This window comes from Stegostoma tigrinum, chromosome 22 (assembly GCF_030684315.1).
Source record: "Stegostoma tigrinum isolate sSteTig4 chromosome 22, sSteTig4.hap1, whole genome shotgun sequence".
In the NCBI taxonomy this organism is placed as follows: Eukaryota; Metazoa; Chordata; class Chondrichthyes; order Orectolobiformes; family Stegostomatidae; genus Stegostoma; species Stegostoma tigrinum.
In genome coordinates this window covers 36532824-36555491 of record NC_081375.1, presented here as the reverse complement: position 1 = coordinate 36555491, position 22668 = coordinate 36532824, and the positions used below count along the sequence as shown (strand labels likewise).

At 43.7% G+C, this 22668-nt stretch overlaps 1 protein-coding gene across 1 annotated transcript in view; it reads left to right on the top strand.

Moving 5' to 3' along the window:
- Nucleotides 1–22668, top strand: part of tmem104 (transmembrane protein 104) — a 168285-nt gene that overhangs the window by 111533 nt on the left and 34084 nt on the right. The window contains exon 9 of the mRNA XM_048555163.2: nucleotides 7131–7224. Within this exon, the coding sequence (XP_048411120.1) occupies nucleotides 7131–7224 (94 nt within the window). The remainder of the gene's footprint in view (nucleotides 1–7130; nucleotides 7225–22668) is intronic.

The following is a 22668-nucleotide window of genomic DNA, read 5'->3' as shown; positions in this document are numbered from 1 at the left end:
TTTTGGACCTGAAATTTTGTGAAACAAGGGAAATGTGTCTGCATGCTTCATGTTTATCTAATTTTGTGGTACTTGAAACTAACTGGAAGAATATAACCGTATCATTCCCTGAATATAAATGGCAAGAGATGTTGATTAATCCACAAACAATAGTTTACTGCCCTTAAAGGTTTCAAAACATTAAATCTGTTATGCACACTCCAAATCAAAATTACAGATGTTTGGTAGATAGAATGTACTTTCTTTGGGCTAAAGAAATGAGCTGTGTACTGCACATTTTGTGGCCTTTGTTTTGGAGAAGTGGCGGATTGTGTACTGTGCATTCAAAAGTATTGTGCCATCACTTCAATGTCTGACACTTGCTTTTTGCAGCAAAATCTGCTGGCCTCAACCAACTGTCCAGCAGGCTAGGTAATTAACACCCCGAAGTGTGAGAAAAGAGCCACTTCACACTTCAGATGTATCACCCACTCAGTCATGTGTTAACACAAAGCCCATCAGTTTCCACTCAGTCCAAGGTATTTGTCTAAATGTTGGATATTTGGACTGATCAGACCAACTTGCTTTTGGGTTTCACTGCCTGTGTGCATGGTGCTTTTGGCTGTTATCAGTAGCCAAGTAATTTCTTATCTCAGTCTACAATTCTGTTCCACCTCATGCTAATATCTGGTCCTTTGACCATTTCTAGGTTTCCAGTTTAGCCTTTTTGTGTGGCTGTTGCTAATGGATTATTTTCCCTCCCTTGTTTGGTGCTTTTATTGTTTTTAAAGTTTTATTAGTAAAACTATAAAGTGTACTGGCATCTTCTTAAAATTTTGGCATCAAGTGGACGAAAACCACCAGCAATGGATCTGTAGTCATCTGACAAAATAGGATGTGTTTTAAATTGGAATATTTAGCTGCAACAGGTTGATATCATTTCATGCATCATTTCTTGTTGAACTACTGAGTGACTGCAAAAATGGAGAATTCCAAATTTCCCTCATCTTTAGTCCTATCAATCATCTCTTGCCACAGTTGCTGTTTTAATATTTTTAAACCTTTTATTTACTTTACTTGGAACCATTTGCTGAAACGATTGGGTAGTATTAATCTACCCTGTTGAAGCGAGCTGGAAATGGTCACTGCTGTAAGTTACTTTAATTTAAAATGACCTTGCTCCATCACCCCTCTTGTTTTAATTTTCCATTGCTATGATCTAAACTTGGGTGTCTTGATTCAAGTGATTGAATACATTGAGCATTAACCCTCCACTGAAGGAAAATGGTATAAAACAGTTGTGCCATATTAAGCTTATTTGAAACCTTGACGTAGTGTTTTTTTTGGCCTGGTGGTTTTACATCATCTAGTGCCAACCTCCTGACCTTTTGATAATTTTACCAGATTTTCTGCTATGCTAAATTTTTCAAATACACTTTCAGGTTGGAGGAAAATGTAATCCTTCTTGGCTACAGAGGGGTTGCCTTGCACTGAGCATCTGACAGCTGCTTGTTTCATACTGTACGCAGTCAGTTGCTCTTCACTGAAACTGTGTATAAATTCAGAAGGGGTGTAAAATGGCAGCTGACTTGATCCTGTCTATTTCCCATTATTTTTGTTTTAGAGTTCAGTTACCCGTTGGTTCTTGTGTTTCTTGCCCTATAACCAGTGTTTGCATGGGTAATTACCAAAAGATCATTTAGCAATGACATATCCTTTGCAAGTGTCCCACATTACAAACAGTCCATAGCTGTCTGAAATATGATGGAATATGTAATGTGACATTAAGTTAACATTCAGATAATGGAGTCAGCCAATGCAGTTAATGTCAATTTTGATTCTGATAGTCTGCTGTTGCTCATTGGGATTCTGCAATCTGCTTTAAGTACCTTTGTAGGGTAGAGCATCTGTAGAAAAACGTGTGCACTTTTTAGCCCATGTATTCACTGTGGGTCTGTTCCCCTCCCAAGCACTATGCGCTCAAACCCTGCTGTTCCACCAGTTGGCTCAGGCTACAGCTAAATTGCAAAATGCACCTGTTCCTTAATAGCTAAATATCTCTGCTGTCTCTTTGTGTAAAAATCTTCAATCTGTTACACGAGAGTCACACCTGTTAAAACATGTTTGCAGCAACCATCAATCCAGGCCTCTGAGGAACAGGTCCTTGTTCTCAGCCTTCAGCACTTTACTGCATGCACACAAATGTTTGACAAGTGATGCCAGCAAGATAGGGTTAGGCAAGATTAATGTCAGCTGTGATACTCAAGAAACCTGTATCTTATTGCCAGCTGAGCAGTTGACTGACTACATCCTGGCATGTTGTGCAATTAGGTTATATTTGCTGGAGTGAAGTCTAATATGGGCATTTCAGAATCTGAAATTTGACTAGAATTAAACTGCTGTCAAAGCTGTCCATAGTTTTCATCTTAGTCCACTTCAAATGATTGCTTCCCTAGCCCTGTGTTCAGATTAGAATACTAAGGGTGCTTGACAGGGTGATATTGAATGGATGTCTTCCTCTGTGGGAGAGATTAGAACTAGGGATACAGGTAAATGAGAAGTCCCTCCTCCTTTTTTTAAAGGTAGGTGTGGCTAATTTGAAGTCAGTTTCTATTTGGTATGAAGATAATGTTTTAGTGCCTTCAGAATAATCAAATGATCTGAGTTACTTTTGACTTGTGAAGCAAAATTGGACACCAATCACAAGGCAGTACTAAGGCAGGTTACTGTTCCATTGCATGATCAGTGTAACCATGTTTTACATTGACAAAATATTTGGGTACACCTTTAGGAGAAATACCCTTGGGCCATATGCCAAGAGCACAAGAATTCTGTCCTCTGTTGATCGAAGCTCTCTTTCGTTGTAATAGAGTAATGTTAAACTAGACACTGTGCCTGTGAATGCATGTTTGTCTATCAGCTGTAATCAAAGTACCTGTTGTATTCTTCCTCATCATGGTATCCAAGTCTAATTTTTTGGGTTATGAGGGATAATGTAAGCATTGCTACATCAGGTGTAATACCTTAAGGCAAAACTCCTTAGTGACTAAATTTTTAACAACCATCTTAAAACAAATATATTGGAGACTTAGAATTTTCTGGATTTTAGTCTGTATTTTCAAATCAGAACACGGAATCTATATTAGTGTTAAGTGCTCAAGAAGTCAAAATTGTGGAGTGTAAATATTTGAGGATTGTGGGTCTGGAGGAGCAGTAAGATTGGGCAACATAAGGTCATGGAGGTATTCCAAACCAAAAATAACAACAATTTAAAAGTTAGAGCATTGCTTGACCAGGATCCAGTTGTAGTGGTGATTGGTCCAGGAGACTTAGGAGAATAAGGGCATTTGACAGGGTTTTGGATGACAGTTTATGGATGGTAGAATGTGGGAGACTAGTACATTGGAGTAGTGAAGTGCAGAGGTAGCAAGAAATGAGTTGAGATGACGATTGAGTCAGGCAGTGTTACCAAGATGGAACAAAGCAGCCTGAATACCAGCAGATGCGCAGGAGCAAGCTTATTGTATTCAGCTCAAAGTTGTGAAGAGACTGGCTTAGTTTGTAACACTTGCAGGAAACTGACTTTGGCATGAGGATTGAAGACAATAGTATCTTGGCAGTATTTAAAGGAAGGGAATTTTTGGATGTGAGTTTGCTCGCTGAGCTGGAAGGTTAGTTTTCAGACGTTTCGTCACCATTCTAGGTAACATCAGTGAGCCTCCGACGAAGCGCTGGTGTTATGTCCTGCTTTCTATTTATCTGGTTAGGTTTCCTTGTGTTGGTGATGTCAAGCGGGACATGAGTCTCCAAAGCACTGGTGTTATGTCCCGCTTGACATCACCAACCCAAGGAAACCTAACCAGATAAATAGAAAGCAGGACATAACACCAGCGCTTCGTCGGAGGCTCACTGATGATGTTACCTAGAATGGTGACGAAACGTCTGAAAACTAACCTTCCAGCTCAGTGAGCCAACTCACATCCAGAACCTCAACCTGAGCTACAAATCTTCTCGAAGGGAATTTCTTTCCATCCTCGGTCTACTTGTACATTTTGGGATTAGGACATGTGCTCTAATCTTGTAGACAGAGCAGCAGGATTGAGAAAATTGGCTGTCAGCAACGTAGGTTTTTCTGATTGCCAATGGATTTCAAAACAGACCACATGTTTCCTCTTGTGGGGAGACTAGAAATAGGAAATGCTGTTAAATGGGGGAACTTATTTTTAAGATGATCGGATAGTGGTCAAAAGTTGCATTTAATTGCTGGTAGAAATTTAGTAAGCTGGTATATCGCTATTTTGAGAAATTCAATTTTGGTATTTTAGCCAATACTAATCGGCACCACTGATTTCAGTGGCCAGTGCCCTGTTGACATCACTGCAGCCCACTTTTGCAGGTGGAGTATCCATGTGGCTGGTTGAGTTCAAAGTCTGATCCTTGGTAGACCTTGGGCTTGCATACCTGAAAATGCAATTCCAGTACAACCTGGTTTTAGGGTTTTTGTTTTTTGCCTGTTAACCCACTGATACAGCAAAACACATGGTGTCCTTTGTGCTTATTAGGACCTGTTTGTATTCAGCGACTAAAGAGCTGGCACTCTTAGGCTGGGTACTTGAGACCAGTTGCAGCTCTGCAAAGTAGTGGAGCCATTTGAATTTTCTGCAGCAAATTGCAAGTTCAGAAAAAGTCTCAACTCCCGGAGGAAAAGAGCCTCCAGTTTTTAGCTGTAATGGAGAGGGGGGAGAAAACAGCTTCCATATCTTCAAGACCCCAGCAGCAATTAGTGAAAACTAAAACTAAAAATCCCAGTTCTGTGGGAGTTTTGCCCCACTATTCAGGTGAATCTATTGTTTGAGCTTTTCAAACGCACAACTTGCAAGACCACAGAAGCTGATTACTTACTGAATCGAAGATAGATAGCTCGATGTCCCTTAACCTCTCTTCAAACCAAAAGGACAAAATACACCCCTCAAAGCCGTAGTATCATCGCAATATCTATTAACGCATTTCGGACACCACCGTCACTTTAAGAACAACTCATGTTTCCGTCTCTTCTTACACTTAGTAGAGAAGTGCAAATTGAACCTAAAACAATACGGTTCTATCCACTTTAGAACCCTAGTTTTGAAATAATAGTGCATTAGGAACCTTCATGAGACTCCTCTGTTTCTACACCTTTAAACCAATGGGAATAGTCTTTGTCCCTACCCTATCCACCTCCCTATTTTTTGCACATAAGCTGACATTTTCCTAGCCATTATCAGTTCTAAGAAGGGTCACTGGACCTGAAACGTTAACGTCTTTGACCTCCTCAATGCTGCCAGACCTACTGAGCTTTTCCAGCAACTGTTTTTGTTCCTGATTTACAGCATCTGCGGTTGGTGGTTTAATCTAGTTTTTCTCTACTTTGCTCATACCACCCCATGATTTTGAATACTTCTGTTTGACTTCCTTCAACTTCCTTTGTTTTTTCAAAAGCATACAATAGCCACCTCTCCATTTGATTCATGTAGCTATTGATCCTTGTTAGTCTTTACTGCCTCTGCTGCCTTCATACTGTTCTGATCAGAATTGGACACACTACCCTAGTTAAATGCAAACTAGTGTTTCATGAATGTTTGTTCCTTAAATGTCATTAATATGCTTTATGAAACCTCGGACTCCCATTTGTTTTACTACTTTCTAGCTTCAGTGATTTATGTACCTCCTGTTCTCCTACTAGATTTGTACCTTTTAGTTTACACCCTTTAACCTCTGCCTTTTTATTCCTAACAAGGAATTTTTTTTATAGTCAACATTATTTGCCGTGTGTTGTCCCCCCTCTTCACCAACTCCTGCCTCCTGCAACTCTCACCAGCTACCTCAGTTTGCATTGCTTCAAATTTTGTAGCAAATCTTGAAATTGCATGATACAGAAGACTGTCATTTAATGTATATTAGGGAAAACAGTAGCTTTAGGAGCAATCTCTGACAAACTCATTGCATGCTTTGCTCCAGAATAAAATTATTATTTGCCATCTTTGTTTTCCTTTCCATTCCCATGCTACTGCTCTCTTGTGTTTTGACTTTACCAGCTGGTCTGTTTTATGTGGCACTTTATTAATTGCTTTTGTAAGTCGTCAATCCTGTTCGCTATTTCTCCAAAAGAATTGCCTAAATGACTGACTACTTTATCAAAGATGCTCATTCTTAAAAAGTGAGTTTACTGACCTATAATTGCACAATTTGTGCAGTTTTCCAGCCCTCTTGCATCATCTCTCATGTGGATTAGAAGGTTACAGCTAGACCCTCTGACCTTCAGTGTTTTTGCCCACATTGTGCATTTCTGGTTATATCTGGTCATTGTGGCTTACCAGTATTGTATACCACTAGCCTTTCCATTACGCCTGTATCAACAGTGGCTCACTGGTTCGGACTACTGCCTCACAGCACCAGGGACCCAGGTTCAATTCCATCCTTGGGCAACTATCTGTGTGGGTTTCCTCTCACAGTCCAAAAATGTGCTGGGTAGGTGGATTGGCCATGGAAAATTGGCTGTAGTGTTGAGGGATGTGTAGATTAGGTGGGTCACAGGGGGATCGGTGTGGGTGGGATGTTTTGAGGGTCTGTGTGGACTTGTTGGGCAGAAGGTCTTGTTTCCCCCACTGTAGGGATTCTACAAATTTGTAACAGCATTTTCATTTACATTGGCTCTGGCAGTATCTTCCTTAATGAAGTGACTTGCGAAATAGTCATTTATTGCCTCAACTGTGCCCATTGCCTCCATATGTCGATCCTCTTTTGGCCCCTAATGATGCCATCCGTTCTCAGATTACCCTTAACTATTCATATACTCATGACTCAGATTTCTTCTAATATAACTGCCAATCTCTTATGTGACACTGCATCTGATTTCTCTCCTCACTTCCTTGTGACCATCCTGAAATTTAGCCTATATCTTTGCATTGTCAACCTGATACATGTGGCATTTTTTTTCCCACTTTTTCTGTTCCCTCTTTTTGGTTTGCCAACACTTAGACAATACTTGTTAAAAGCTGAATAATCTGTCACATCTTTACAATCTCATGTGCCACTATTGTAGTGCCATACTGTATATTTCTAAGCTAAATTATGGTCCTTTTTGTGGCTAATTTTTTTTTCGTTTTGTACAGACTGCATTTTCTCTGCTGCTTGGACCATTCACCTTCTTCAATGTCCAGAAGACAAAATACCTTCAGATTATCACCTCCCTAATGAGATGGATTGGTAAGAAGTCGCTTTAAAATCTATTGCACTCTGAGTACCTGGTGTGGCTCTCTCTACGTTGGGAAAACCGTGCGGAGGCTTGGGGACTGCTTTGCAGAACACCTACACTCGGTTCGCAATAAGCAACTGCACCTCCCAGTCGCAAACCATTTCAACTCGCCTTCCCATTCCTCAGATGACACGTCCATCCTGGGCCTCCTGCAGTGCCATAATGATGCCACCCGCAGGTTGCAGGAACAGCAACTCATTCCGCTTGGGGAACCCTGCAGCTTAATGGTATCAATGTGGATTTCACCAGCTTCAAAATCTCCCTTCTTAGCCCTCTCCACCCCCACCCCACACTGCATTCCAAAACCACTCCAGCTCATCACTGCCTTCCTAACCTGTTCTTCCTCTCACCTATCCCCACCTCAAGCTGCACCTCCATTTCCTACCTGCCAACCTCAACCAGCCTCCTTGACCTGTCCGTCCTCCCTGAACTGAGCTATCCCCTCCCCACCTATACTCTCTTCGCCACCTATCATCATCTCTACCCATCTTCGGTCCACCCCACCCCCCCAATTTATTTCAGAGTCCTCTCCCCATCCTGCTTTCCTGATGAAGGGTCGAGGCCCGAAATGTCAGCTTTCATGCTCCTAAGATGCTGCTTGGTCTGCTGTGTTCATCCAGCTTCACACTTGGCTATCTTGCACTTTGAGTAATTTGCTTCTGCAGTTGGGAGTGGGTTTTAATGCAAGCAGGGTGGCTGGGGGGGTGGTGGGCGCATGTAGAGATATGAGGAAGAAGCTAGCCTCTCAAGATTCGAGTTGAGACAAGTTTGCTTCCCATGTGGTTGTGGAGGCCCTTGCCTAAGTGCACAGCTGGGGCTGGAGCTACAAGACTTTAGTCTCAGTGTAAGTAGTAGTGTACAGAAATTTAGACTCTGAAGGAGAAGTGATTCTAACAGTTAATTTTACCAATGTTCACACTGCTGAAGAATATGCAACATCTTGTATTTCAAGGATATAGGTAACATCTTTTTAAAAGAATCTGCTGATAGACTTTCATTAACAGGTCTATTGGCTGATGGACCATTTGAAAATTAAGCATCGAGATTCTCATTTGTGCAATGACTTGTTTTAAAAAAACTCTACTTTTATTTGGCATTTGAAATTGACTGGAAGGTTTAGCAGGTCATTTTTGCACTGACAGCATGGAGCTTGGCCCTTTTGGCCCAAACTGGTTTGTGCTGACCAAAATGTCCATCCATGCTAAGCCCATTTCCCTACTCTCGGCCTGTATCCTCCTTCTAAACTTTTCCTATGTGTATTTGTCCAAATGCCTTTTACATGTTGTTAATGTACCTGCCCCAACCATATTTGCTGGCACCTCATTCCATGTGTACTGCCCTTTGGGACGGAGGGATTAAGAATTGCTCCTCAGGTTCCCATGTATTCATTCCCCTCCTACCTTTTTAAATTGATGGTTTGTAGTCCTCAAATCTCCAGCCCTAGGAGAAACACAAAGTGCATTCACTGTATCCATGCCTCTTGTGGTTTTTATGCACTTCAAGATTCCACCCCACCGCCACAAATCTCCCCTCCTCAGTCTCCTATAGCCTAAAGAAAATAGCTCCAGCTTGTCCACCCTATTCCTATAACTCAGTCCCTTGACTCCTGGCAACATCTTTCTAACTTTCTTCTGCACTCTTTCCAGTTTATAACATCCTTCCTATAGCAAGGCAACCAAAACTCAGAACTCTCCAAATGTGGCCTCATCAACATCCTGCACAATTGCAATAAAGCTTCCCAACCTCCGTGCTTGATGCCCTGACCACTGAAGGCCAGTGTCCAAAAAGTCTTGAATGTCCGGTCCACTTGACTCGTGAGAACTGTGCACCTGAACTCCAAGGTCCCTCTCTTTCACTGCATTGCTCAAGGCCCTGTCATTCACCATGTAACTCCTCCCTTGATTTGACTTTCCAGAAAGCGACACCTCACACGACTGTATTAAACTCCATTTGTCATTTCTTCGACCGCTTTTTTGTTTTTAATGACTTGAAGGATGTAGGTGTGCTGGCCGGCCAGCATTTCTTGCCTATCCTTAGTTGCCCTTGAAGGTGGTGATGTGGTGCTTTGTTGAACCGCTGCAGCCCTCCTGCTGTGGGGTGATCCACAATGCTATTAAGGAGGGAATTCCAGGATTTTGACCCAGTCATTGAAGGAATGGCGAAATGTTTCCAAGTCAGGATGGTGAGTGACTTGGAGATGGAAGTGTTCCCATATACCTGCTGCTCTTTTCCTTCTCGATAGTAGTGGTCATGGGTTTGGAAGGTGCTGTCTGAGGATCTTTGAATTTCTGCCATGCATCTTGTAGATAGTACACACTGCTACTGTGTGCTGGTGGTGGAGGGAGTGAATGCTTGTCCATGTAGTGCCAATCAGGCAGACTGCTTTTTCCTGGATGGTATCAAACCTCTTGTGTTGTTGGGGCTGCACTCATCTATGCAAGTAAGGAGTATTCCATCTCACTCCTGACTTGTTCCTTATCGATGGTGGACAGGCTTTGAGGATTCAGGAAGTGACTTGCTTGCTGCAGTATTCCCAGCTTCTGGCCTGCTCTTGTAGCCACTCTGTTAATGTGGTGAGTCCAGTTGAGTTTCTGGTCAATGGTAACCCCCAGGATGTTGATAGTGGGGGACTTGATATCAAGGGCTGTCACTCAACTCACCTCTGGAATTCAGATCTTTTGTCCATGTTTAAATCAAGGCTGCAATGAGATCAGGAGCTGAGTGGCCCTGGTGCAACTCAAACTGGGCATCAGTGCTCTTCCGTATTTGTGGAGCCTCCTCCTCCAGTGAGTTGTTTAATTGTCCATCACCATTCATGACTAGAAGTGTCAAGACTGCAAAGCTTAGATCTGATCTGTTGGTTCTGGGATCACTTAGCTCTGTCTATCACTAGCTGTTTGGTGTGCAAGTAGTCCTGTTTGGCTTCAGCAGTATTCCTGGTGCTGCTCCTGGCATCCTCTCCTGCACTCTACTTTGAACCAGGATTGATTCCCTGACTTGATAGTAATGGTTGAGTCGGGTATATGCTGGGTCATGAGGTTACAGATTGTGCTGGAGTACAGTTCTGCTCTTGATGGTCCACAGGGCCTTGTGGATGCCCAGTCTGGACTAGCTAGCTCTGTGTGAAGTCTGTAGCACGGTGATGGTGCCACAAAACATGGAGGTTGTTCTCAACAAGAAGGTGGGACTTTGTCTCCCCAAGGACTGCAATTGCCACTCTTAGCGATTTACAGTCACAGATGCAACTACAGCTAGCTGATCGGCAAGGATGAGTTCAGATGTGTTTTTCCCTCTTGGTTCCCTCACCACTTGCCGCAGACCTAGTCTAGTAGTTATGTCCTTTAGGACCCGACCAGCTCGATCAGTAGTACTGCTGCTGAACCACTCTTGGTGGTGGACATTGAAATCCCCCACCCAGAGTACATTTTTGTGCCCTTGCCATCCTCCGTGCTTCCTCCAAGTGTTACTCAACATTGAGGAATACTGATTCATTAGCTGAGGGAGGACAGTATGTGGTAATCAGCCAGAGGTTTCCTTTCCCATGCTTAACTTGAAGCCATGAGACTTCATGGGGTCTGGAGCTATTCGAGATCCCACGGTGACAGCAATCTCTGCTTTTGAATTTGAATTACTTGTGAATTGTGAGATTTGTCCCCTGCATAGGTTAACAGGTGAAGTGATATACAGAACACATTGGGGCCACTGGAATGATTGGGTTGTCGGAGAGTTAATGCTGACATTGACTTTTTGGGCTGAATGTCTTCCATTTTGTGCTGTCTAGCAACTTCTGTAACATTCTCGCATGTGCTACCTGTATGAAAATTTTCACAAACTATATGGCTTTCTTCAGTATGAAATAGAAAATATTTTAAATGGTCAATTTAAAAAATTGTTCTTGCAAGTTTCACATAGATTAAAAATAATGCTGTTTCGAACAACAAAAGGCAAGAGGTTGACGGATGATAACAAAGTGTGAAGCTGGATGAACACAGCAGGCCAAGCAACATTTCAGGAGCGCACAAGCTGACGTTTCAGGCCTAGACCACCCTCCTGAGATGCTGCTTGGCCTGCTGTGTTCATCCAGCTTCACACTTTGTTATCTTGGATTCTCCAGCATCTGCAGTTCCCATTATCACTAATACAAGGTTGACTGATGAGCTGTCTAAGAATGGAGATGATCTGACAGTGATGGTCATAGCAAATACTGCAGGGAGATTTTATTTACAATTCTCAAGTCTACACAGTGAATCAAAATATTGTTATGAAAACGACTTTGACTTCTCAATGGTGCTGCTCATAAATTTATAAACAAATTTGCAATTATGTGGAACCTTGGTCTCGAATGGCTTGCAGCTTTGTCAATAAATTGAGAAAATTAACATTTTAATTTACATGGAAACTGGAACAATCTCATTTGCCAGATGGAATGGACAATAATGCAAAACAAATAAATTTAAGCACAGGAAATTTTTTTAGGAAGTGATGTGTGCAATAAAGTTGAACATCAGTTTGCACGGTTCTTGTTCCCTTAACACACTGCATGCTGGCAGCTTCAAACAGTGCCCTGGTACCATGAACTGATGTGTTTCCTACTGCTAAAACATTAATTCTGCAAAGGAGTCATTACAGAACTGACCCTTGACTGTTGTATTCAAAGTGTAATTTTATAAGGCCTATGGATTACTTACTTGCCTTTATTAGTCAAATCATTGAATATAAGTGCAAGAATATTGTGATGGAGCTTCATTAAGATATTAGGCTACAGGTGGAGAACTGTGCCATTCTGGTCAACACACTGTAGGAAGCATGTGAATGCATTAGAGAGTGCGCAGAGGAGATTCACCAGGATGCTCCTTGGACAAGAGCAGTCAACTATGAAGAGAGACAGGTAGGAGGTGTACAGAAGTGTGGCGTGGATAGGATACATAGGCAAGAGCCTTGTCAGTAGTCAAGGGCAAAAATTGGAGATTGAAGACCAGAGCATTTAGATGCATTGAAGGAAGGACTGTTCCAGTGAGGGTGTTGGGTATCTGGAACTCATTGCCTGAAAAGGTGGTAGAGGTGGGAACCGTTGCAACGTTTAGGAATTCAGATGATCACTTGAAGTGCATAACATAGAAGGCAATGGATCAAGTATGAGGAAATGGGACGAAAGTGGATAGTTATTTGGTGACTGACTCAGACATGATGGATGAAAGGGCCTGTTTCTATGCTGTAAAACACTTATTCTGGCACTTTGAAATAAAACCTAAGATCTTCCAGTGATAATGGGAACTGCAGATGCTGGAGAATCCAAGATAATAAAATGTGAAGCTGGATGGTCACAACAGGCCAAGCAGCATCTCAGGAGCACAAAAGCTGACGTTTCGGGCCTAGACCTTTCTTCAGAGAGGGGGATGGGGAGAGGGTTCTGGAATAAAAAAGGAGAGAGGGGGAGGTGGACCAAAGATGGAGAGAAAAGATAGGTGGGGAGGGGATAGGTCAGTCCAGGGAAGACTGACAGATTAAGGAGGTGGGATGAGGTTAGTAGGTAGGAAATGGAGGTGTGGCTTGAGGTGGGAGGAAGGGATGGGTGAGAGGAAGAACAGGTTAGGGAGGCAGAGACAGGTTGGACTGGTTTTGGGGTGCAGTGGGGGGAGGGGACGAGCTGGGCTGGTTTACGGATGCCTTGGGGGAAGGGGAGATTTTGAAGCTTGTGAAGTCCACATTGATACCATGGGGCTGCAGGGTTCCCAAGCGGAATAGGAGTTGCTGTTCCTGCAACCTTTGGGTGGCATCATTGTGGCACAGCAGGAGGCCCATGATGGACATGTCGTCTGAGGAATGGGAGGGGGAGTTAAAATGGTTCGTGACTGGGAGGTGCAGTTGTTTATTGTGAACCGAGCGGAGGTGTTCTGCGAAGCGGTCCCCAAGCCTCTGCTTGGTTTCCCCAATGTAGAGGTAGCCACACCAGGTACAATGGTTACAGTATACCATATTGGCAGATGTGTAGGTGAACATCTGCTTAATATGGAAAGCCATCTTGGGGCCTGGGATAGTGGTGAGGGAGGTGGTGTGGGGGCAAGTGTAGCACTTGCTGCAATTGCAGGGGAAGGTGCCGGTTTGGTGGGCTTGAAGGGGAGTGTGGAGCGAACAAGGGAGTCCCGGAGAGAGTCGTCTCTCTGGAAGGCAGACAAGCGTGGGATGGAAAAATGTCTTGGGTGGTGAGGGTCAGATTGTAGATGGCGCAAGTGTCGGAGGATGATGCGACCCCACCACACCCAGCACCTTCCCCTGCAACTGCTGGAAGTGCTACACTTGCCCCCACACCACCTCACTCACCCCATCCCACCTTGACCTGTATGTCTTCCCTGGACTGACCTATCCCCTCCTACCTCGCCACCTATACTCTCCTCTCCACCTATCTTTCCTCTCCATCTTTGGTCTGCCTCCCCCCCCCCCCCCCCCCCCCCATTTATTCCAGAACCCCCTCCCCATCCCCCTCTCTGAAGGGCCTAAGCTCTTTACCTGTTTGCTTATTGTATTTGCTGTATTTCAGCAAACTGCATTTATGCCTTGACGTTTTAATGTTCAGGTGTGTTATGATACCACCTGGAACAGGAGGGACTTGAACCAGAGCAGAGACAGGGACATTACCAGTGTGCCACAAGATCCTCAAATCTGGTAAAATAAGCTGACAGAAATGGTTGCTGAGATAAAGCAATGGCTATTAGGTGGTGTGAAAGCTTGAAAAGGAAATGGAGATGACATTTACAGAGGGAATCCTGGACTATCGGCTTATTAGTACATTGGCAATTGTGGGTTGAAAGCTGGTCTCTTGAGCTTACCTAATGTTAAAGGAAAGCAGAATTGAGGATTGAGTGGCAGTTAGAAATGGAGAAGGAATTTGAGCATGCTGATAAACTTTTAAGATGCTGTTTATCTGAGCCATAGTAGGATAGTGAGGGTATAAATGATGGATGACTGGAACTTGGTGTGGTATTTTGAATAAGATCTGATTTACGGGAGGCTGGCCAAGCCATCACAGGTGTTTGTTGTAGCAGATTAGCTGCAGTTGGGAGTTACAGTAGGTGATCTTTGGTGCAGAGGATATTGTCAGAAGGTGATCTCAGGATTTTATTGGGAAGCAACTCGTGAAACGTAATTTAATCTGGTAGAGTAGCCTTTTGAGGATGTAGATTTGTGACGAGTGAACAATCTTTGTGTATACCAAAGACAGGTTTTAGTTCTAATGTTTGGAAGAAATTTGTAGCTTATCTAGGACTGTCACAGAAGGAATAGCAAATAGAAGTGGTGGAGCAATGGAGACGGGTGATGGGGAACTGGAGCTGAATGTCAGCGTTAGACCTGTTATTTGTAGAAGATAGTGATGAGACCATGGTATGTGCTTTGGGGATGTGAAAGTAAGGGTGCATACACAGAAAGAAGGCCATTATTGCCCTGTACTTAACTTATCTCCATTTATTGTCCTCTGCAATTTTTAGTTTTTCCCAGCTATTCAAAGTTGAGTCGGAATGTAAAATTCATTCATTGCTAGTTCTCAAACAATATTAAGTATGCTTCCTTTCTTGATGCCCACTAACAATGTATCTTACTTTAATTAAAGTTGAGCTTGTTCCAGCAGGAATAATGGAACCACAATAAAATTGTCCCTTATTCTAGTGCTTGGCTAACTGAAATTGGCGAATAATCAGGATCCCTGAAGCCATCTGCTTGCATCAAATCAATATGTTTATGGGAGAGAGGGTAGTCCAGGACTGACTTGAAGTGGATGTTTTAAGAGCAGGAGATGAAATGCATATCGAAGATTGATTAGGGAGCTGTGCAGTGGTACAACTACTGTAGGGTTGTCAGCAATATTTTGAGCAGATAGCTGGGAGGTGTTTCAACTAACTCCCGTGCTTTCTGTTCGCTTTTTGTTCACCGCCTTTTGAAAATAATATTCTAAGTACTGCCTTCAACTTATCAGTTATGATGTTTAGGAATGTGTTGGAATTGCCGATGCTTGAGTAGCCCTGAAGATTTGAAAGTGCTAGACTGAGTGGAAAATGCAGTAGATTCCCTGTTAATCAAGTGATGGTTTGTTTGGCTTATCCAACCTCCTACATAATATCATAGATGTTGTCCTCTCTTTTGAACCCATCAGACTCGGCATTCAAAGGATTGTTCTCTGCCATTTCAGACAACTCCAGCAGAACTTCACCGTCAAACATCTCTTCCCTTCACTGTCCTTGTCTTCATTTAGTAAGGATCGTTCCCTTTTGGGGCCGTACTCCATTCTCAACCATTAACACCCCGCCCCCTTCCCATGTAATGGCATAAACTGCAACATTGACCCTTCACCACATCCCTGGTTACCATCCAAAGGTGTAAACAACCTTCCCAAATGAAGCAGCATTTCACCTGTACCACCTCCAATCTGGTATATTGGATTCACTGCACCCAGTGCAGCCTACTAAACTCTGGAGAAATCAGAGTGGATGACTGCATTTCAGAACACCCCTGGTCTGTGCACAAGCGTGACCCTGACCTTCCCATAGCTGGTCATTTTTTTTAATGCAGTGTCTTGCTTGTGTGCCTACTTGTCTGACCTGAGCATGCTGCAGTGCTCCAGTGAATCACGGCACAAACTGGAGAAACATCTCATCCTTAGACTAGGCACGTTATAGCCTTCTGGGCCCAATAGAGAGTTCACAATTTGAGAACTGAGTTCAATGCCTTCTAATTGTGTACCAACTCCCACACCTTCTGTTTTTTTTCTTGAGCTCGACTTGTTAGATTTTTGTCACAATGTTCTGTCTCCCTCCTGCCCACCCCCAACCCAATGGTAGCTGAAGAAGGGTCTAGGCCTGAAATGTCAGCCGCCTTTCGCTGCTGCTTGGCCTGCTGTGTTCATCCAGCTCTACACCTTGTTTATCCCAATGCAGTGGGAACTGTGTTCAAGTCTGGCAGTTAGACACACATTGTTCTGCCATTCTCACATTCTGATTTATTTTTTTAAATTCACTAATGGGGTGAGGGTATCGCTGACTAGGCAGTGTTTATTGCCCAGAGGGCAGTTAAGAGTCAACCACTTTGCTGTGGGTCTGGAGTCATATGTTGGCCAGGCCAGGTAAGGATGGTAGTTTCCTTCCCTAATGGACATTAGTGAACCAGATGGGTTTTTCCTCAATAATTGACGATGGATTCACAGTCGTCATTAGATTCTTAATTTCAGTAAAAAAAATGTATGTAATCAAATTCCACTATCAACCATTGTGGGGTTTTAACCCAGGTCCCCAGAACATGATCAGGGTCTCTGGATTAACAGTCCAGCGATTTAATATCACTCGGCCACTGCCACCCCCCCTGCCCAGTCTGAACTATCCACATCCCGTTTTTTTTATCTCCCCAAACTCTACAACCCGCCAACACCGCCCTCCCCAACTATAACATAAATGCTGCCCCCTCCACACTTCATTTCAGCTTTGAAGAGTCATCTAGACTCAACATTAGTTTGCTTTCTCTCTGGATGCTGTCTGACCTGTGATCTCTAGCATTTGTTCTTGGTATCCTGAGATCTCTGACTGCCGGTTATATTGGATGCAGAATCATAGCTGTAAATCATGACTTGTCTCATGCTGATGCATCCCCTATGACGGGCTTTCTGGAGCTTATGCAGACTGGACACCTTGCCCTTCCTGAGCATTTCAGTTATAAAACTTGGGAGCAATTTAATTAGAAAAGCCTTGTTTTTAGAAATGTAGGGTATAGCAGTTGACTGGAGTTGTCTATATCTTGGCTAGTTGTAGGCTTGGAAGCCAGCTACATGTGATCACTGAACTGATTTGTTCCCTTGGCCTTCGAAACTGCTCTAATTAGGATAAAAGTCCTTGAGAATGAAAGGGATCAACTCTTGAGAATTGAGGGCAGACAGCCACTAAAATAATACTCCTATGTTTTGTTTAACTTAGCCATTCGTGAATCTCACTGGTCTAAATTGTTGTATTAAACTGTTGTGAAATTGAGACATCCAGTACAGATGACCTCATTTTAAAGTTTGTTTTTTGTTTGAAACTTAACCCTGAATCCTCATGATAATCATGATTTCAAATGAAACCACTTAAAGCTTGCCTTCCCATAGGAATATTTGTTAAGGCTAGAGTTGGATTCCTCTAAGCAATCTTTTCCCAGAACAACAAATGTAAAATTTGAAATAACATACCATATCACGTGCAGCACTCTGCATGTCTAGCTGAAATAATTTGAAAAACAAAATCATTGATCTGAATTTATTTGCCTCACTCAGACAACTCCTCCAGCCAGTCTCTCTCTAGGCCTCTGGCTAAGAGGCACATTGCTTCTATTCTTGCTGATGGGTTCTGAGATTGCGCAGTGAAGCTATCAGACATCTGAAGGCTGCTACGTTTGGGAGGTTAGTTTCTGTTTTCTGTGTCTAGGCCTGAAACGTCAGCTTTTGTGCTCCTGAGATGCTGCTTGGCCTGCTGTGTTCATCCAGCCTCACACTGTTATCTTGGATTCTCCAGCATTTGCAGTTCCCATTGTCTGAGTTTCTGTTTTCTAATGGTTTTCCTGAATTGTTTTCACTTGTAGGTTTATTTGTTCTCTGAATCAGGCTATTTGAAAACTTTAAATTTTATTGCTAGCTAATGGCTGTCCTCTTCATTTGCAGCAGCAAGCTCCTTAACACGAGTTGAAGGGCTATTGTGATGCATTGTCAAAAGGGTTTGCAACATTCTACTCTAATGTACCTTTTTTCCTCTTCCCTCAATGAATTCCAAATCTGTCTTGCCCACTTTCTTAATGGCTTTAAGATAAATCGTATGAACTTGCAGTCAAATGAAATTTGGTCTGGTATTGCCTAGTCCAGCCTCTTTTCACCAGAACATGTCCTGAGATGCAGTGAGCTTGGGTGAATAAAGCAGACTACTTGCTTTCTGGGAACTCTTCAACAAAATTTACTGTTGTGCAAGTACCTCATCTGCTGAAGCACTCTGCAGTACAACAGAGAATTATGTTAAAATAATTCCACAGCAGATCCTCTACTAGCACAGGCTCAAACAGCAGGAAAATGAAAGCTAAGATTGAAAATGAATTCAGTGCCTGAACAGAGAATTAATTTATAAAAGCAGTAAAGATGCTTCAACTGGAGGGTGCAAACACAATATAATAAAATGTGATCAGAGATAATGGGAACTGCAGATGCTGGAGATTCCAAGATAATAAAATGTGAGGCTGGATGAACACAGCAGGCCAAGCAGCATCTCAGGAGCACAAAAGCTGACGTTTCGGGCCTAGACCCTTCATCAGAGAGGGGGATGGGGGGGAGGGAACTGGAATAAATAGGGAGAGAGGGGGAGGCGGACTGAAGATGGAGAGTAAAGAAGATAGGTGGAGAGAGTGTAGGTGGGGAGGTAGGGAGGGGATAGGTCAGTCCAGGCAAGACGGACAGGTCAAGGAGGTGGGATGAGGTTAGTAGGTAGCGGGGGGTGCGGCTTGGGGTGGGAGGAAGGGATAGGTGAGAGGAAGAACCGGTTAGGGAGGCAGAGACAGGTTGGACTGGTTTTGGGATGCAGTGGGTGGGGGGGAAGAGCTGGGCTGGTTGTGTGGTGCAGTGGGGGGAGGGGACGAACTGGGCTGGTTGAGGGATGCAGTAGGGGAAGGGGAGATTTTGAAATATGAGGCTGGATGAACACAGCAGGCCCAGCAGCATCTCAGGAGCACAAAAGCTGACGTTTCGGGCCTAGACCCTTCATCAGAGAGGGGGATGGGGAGAGGGAACTAGAATAAATAGGGAGAGAGGGGGAGGCGGACCGAAGATGGAGAGTAAAGAAGATAGGTGGAGAGAGCATAGGTGGGGAGGTAGGGAGGGGATAGGTCAGTCCAGGGAAGACTGACAGGTCAAGGAGGTGGGATGAGGTTAGTAGGTAGATGGGGGTGTGGCTTGGGGTGGGAGGAAGGGATGGGCGAGAGGAAGAACCGGTTAGGGAGGCAGAGACAGGTTGGACTGGTTTTGGGATGCAGTGGGTGGGGTGGGTGGGTATGGGGGGGGAAGAGCTGGGCTGGTTGTGTGGTGCAGTGGGGAGAGGGGACGAACTGGGCTGGTTTCGGGATGCAGTAGGGGAAGGGGATATTTTGAAACTGGTGAAGTCCACATTGATACCATTGGGCTGCAGGGTTCCCAAGCGGAATAGGAGTTGCTGTTCCTGCAACCTTCGGGTGGCATCATTGTGGCAGTGCAGGAGGCCCATGATGGACATGTCATCTAGAGAATGGGAGGGGGAGTGGAAATGGTTTGCGACTGGGAGGTGCAGTTGTTTGTTGCGAACTGAGCAGTGGTGTTCCGCAAAGCGGTCTCCAAGCCTCCGCTTGGTTTCCCCAATGTAGAGGAAGCCACACCGGGTACAGTGGATGCAGTATACCACATTAAGCAGAGGTTCACCTGCACATCTGCCAATGTGGAATGTCATCTTGGGGCCTGGGTTAGGGGTGAGGGAGGAGGTGTGGGGACAAGTGTAGCATTTCCTGCGGTTGCAGGGGAAGGTGCCGGGTGTGGTGGGGTTGGAGGGCAGTGTGGAGCGAACAAGGGAGTCACGGAGAGAGTGGTCTCTCCGGAAAGCAGACAGGGGTGGGGATGGAAAAATGCCTTGGGTGGTGGGGTCGGATTGTAGATGGCGGAAGTGTCGGAGGATGATGCGTTGTATCCGGAGGTTGGTAGGGTGGTGTGTGAGAACGAGGGGGATCCTCTTGGGGTGGTTGTGGCGGGGGCGGGGTGTGAGGGATGTGTTGCGGGAAATACGGGAGACACGGTCAAGGGCGTTCTCGATCACTGTTGGTTGAAAGTTGCGTTCCTTGAAGAACTTGGACATCTGGGATGTGCGGGAGTGGAATGTCTTATCGTGGGAGCAGATGTGGCGGAGGCGGAGGAATTGGGAATAGGGGATGGAATTTTTGCAGGAGGGTGGGTGGGAGGAGGTGTATTCTAGGTAGCTGTGGGAGTCGGTGGGCTTGAAATGGACATCAGTTACAAGCTGGTTGCCTGAGATGGAGACTGAGAGGTCCAGGAAGGTGAGGGATGTGCTGGAGATGGCCCAGGTGAACTGAAGGTTGGGGTGGAAGGTGTTGGTGCACAATGATGTCAGCTCTGATTACAATTGTGGGAGCTGCCTGATGGCGTGACAGCAGAATCACAAAAGCAGAAAATACAGGCATTTTGAGTATGTTATCTTAAATAAGGATAGAAGTCATGAAAATGAAGCAGTCCTAAAGTAGAAGAAAGCATTTCAAGGGGGGGAGCTTGAGATACTTTGTGCCATTAATAAGACAGTCTGTCGTCTTCAGTCATTTGTAGGTAGGATGGAATTGGTCTATACCTGCAGTTGGCAGACTGAAAATGCTGATGCTCTGAGGCTGGGTTGGTAAAAGGACTAGGACTGAGAAGGAACCCTCAATGCACATATTTCCTGACTTTGATTTTAAAATGGTGAAACATTTCCTGTTATGGGCCTGAAGATTAGTTAGCTGTGTTGTGTGTATGTTGACTGCATGTTTGCAAATGTTCACTCATCAATGACAAAATTTCCAAAGGCTTCTTTCCAAGAGCCTGCCTTTCACAAGAGCAGTGAAAAAATGATCATTCATCGATATACATGGTAGTTTTCTCTGTCAAAAATGCTCCCTGGTTCTCTGACAACAGATTGGCAAGCCACCCCAAAACTTTTCCACTTTACCTCCATAGCCCCTCAACTTGTGAATAAATCTACACGTGTATATCCTTGAGGTTTTCTCCTAAGCATACGTACTTATGTTGCTAATTGATAGACTATGTGAAATACTGTCTGCAGTGACTAGCAGATGTGAGCTTTGCTGTGATGTCACCTTGAAGACTACTGTGGGACCTGAAACAGGTTGAATTTCAGGCAGGTCAGGGATTGCTAAGATGTTGGGCAGAAAATTGGTTAATACAAAACCCACCAAGAACCAATGTGGCTTTCGCAAACATATCTCTAATGTATAATAGCGGAGAGGTTTGTTCACTTAAGACAGAATAGGCTGTACTCCAATTTTTTTTGTGGCCAGGATATTTAGCCATAATGACTATTACAGAACAAATTTCTAAATGCGCTGCATTGATCTTGCAGTTATTAACTGGAAACTGTTTATTGGTTTATGAACAACTCATCAATAATCCCATTAATACCTAGTTACAGGATTTGATCTGTGATCAGAGGCTGTAAAATTCATCCTAAAATCACATAACCAGACTCAGATTCTGAGTGCACTTCATTTGTTTACAGTAGTCCTGTGATTTATGTTGGTGGAATAATTAGCTTCTACACTGCAACAAACATAAAGCAAACTTCATTTCTTCCCAAGAAGCAAGATCAATAAACTAGTGCAGAAATAGGTTTACAGCACTTGAGACCATTTTGACTTGTTTATGTTGGCCTCAGAGTCTAGACTAAAGCAATTTTTAAGCTCCTGGTTTATAGTCCTGAAGATTGACAGGTGAAGTTATTATTGAGGTATCAGCTTCTCCAGTCTCTTACTGCCCTTGAGTGCAAGTGTTGCTCTAACCATCCATTAACTTTTTTAAAACTATAGTCAACATTGTCATCAGCTCTGTTAAATAAGTCAGGTCTTTGCTGTTTCTGATTCCCTGACTTTTTCTCGTCTAAATCTTGGCATCTGCTGTTCCAAAGAGGATCACCTCATCCCACTCAATTTTTCTTCAAAGCTGAAAATTCTTTGCCCACAATATTTTAATAAACATATGTTGGGCTCTTTGCTAATATATCTTATCTGTAATGTTTGGTGGCCACTTCATATTAACATTTGTTAAACCACTACACACCTGGTTCTTCTAACTTGCTTTCTGTCTCTTCACTTACCCCCCCCCCACCAAAAAAAAAGTCGTCACTATCAAATTCTCATCCATGTTTTCAAGCCGCCTTGGCCTTGTCCTTGTCCTTGTCCCTGTCCCTACCCAGTGATATCTCTTCCAGTCTGTCAACGTGCTCTCTCATCTCCACCCATCTAATTCTGGCCGTGATTTTAAATTGCTCTATCATTGTCACCTTTAACTTGGCTCAGCTCTCTGAGCTGTGTAATTCTTTTCCTGCACAGCATTCCTGTAAACCCCATGTTTTTACTTCAGGATGCTCCTTTAAAACCGATTTGTTTTATTTAATGTCAGGTTATTTGACCTATTTTTTTTTTTAAAATACATCATTCATAGGATGTGGGCATTGGCCATTCCTTGTTGCTCTTGAGAAGGTGGTGATGAGTTACCTTGAACTACTGCAGTCTCTTTGCCATTGGTATCCACCACAACATTAGGGAAGGAGTCCTAAGATTTTGATCCAGGGCAAAATGAGTACAAATCATGTGTGATG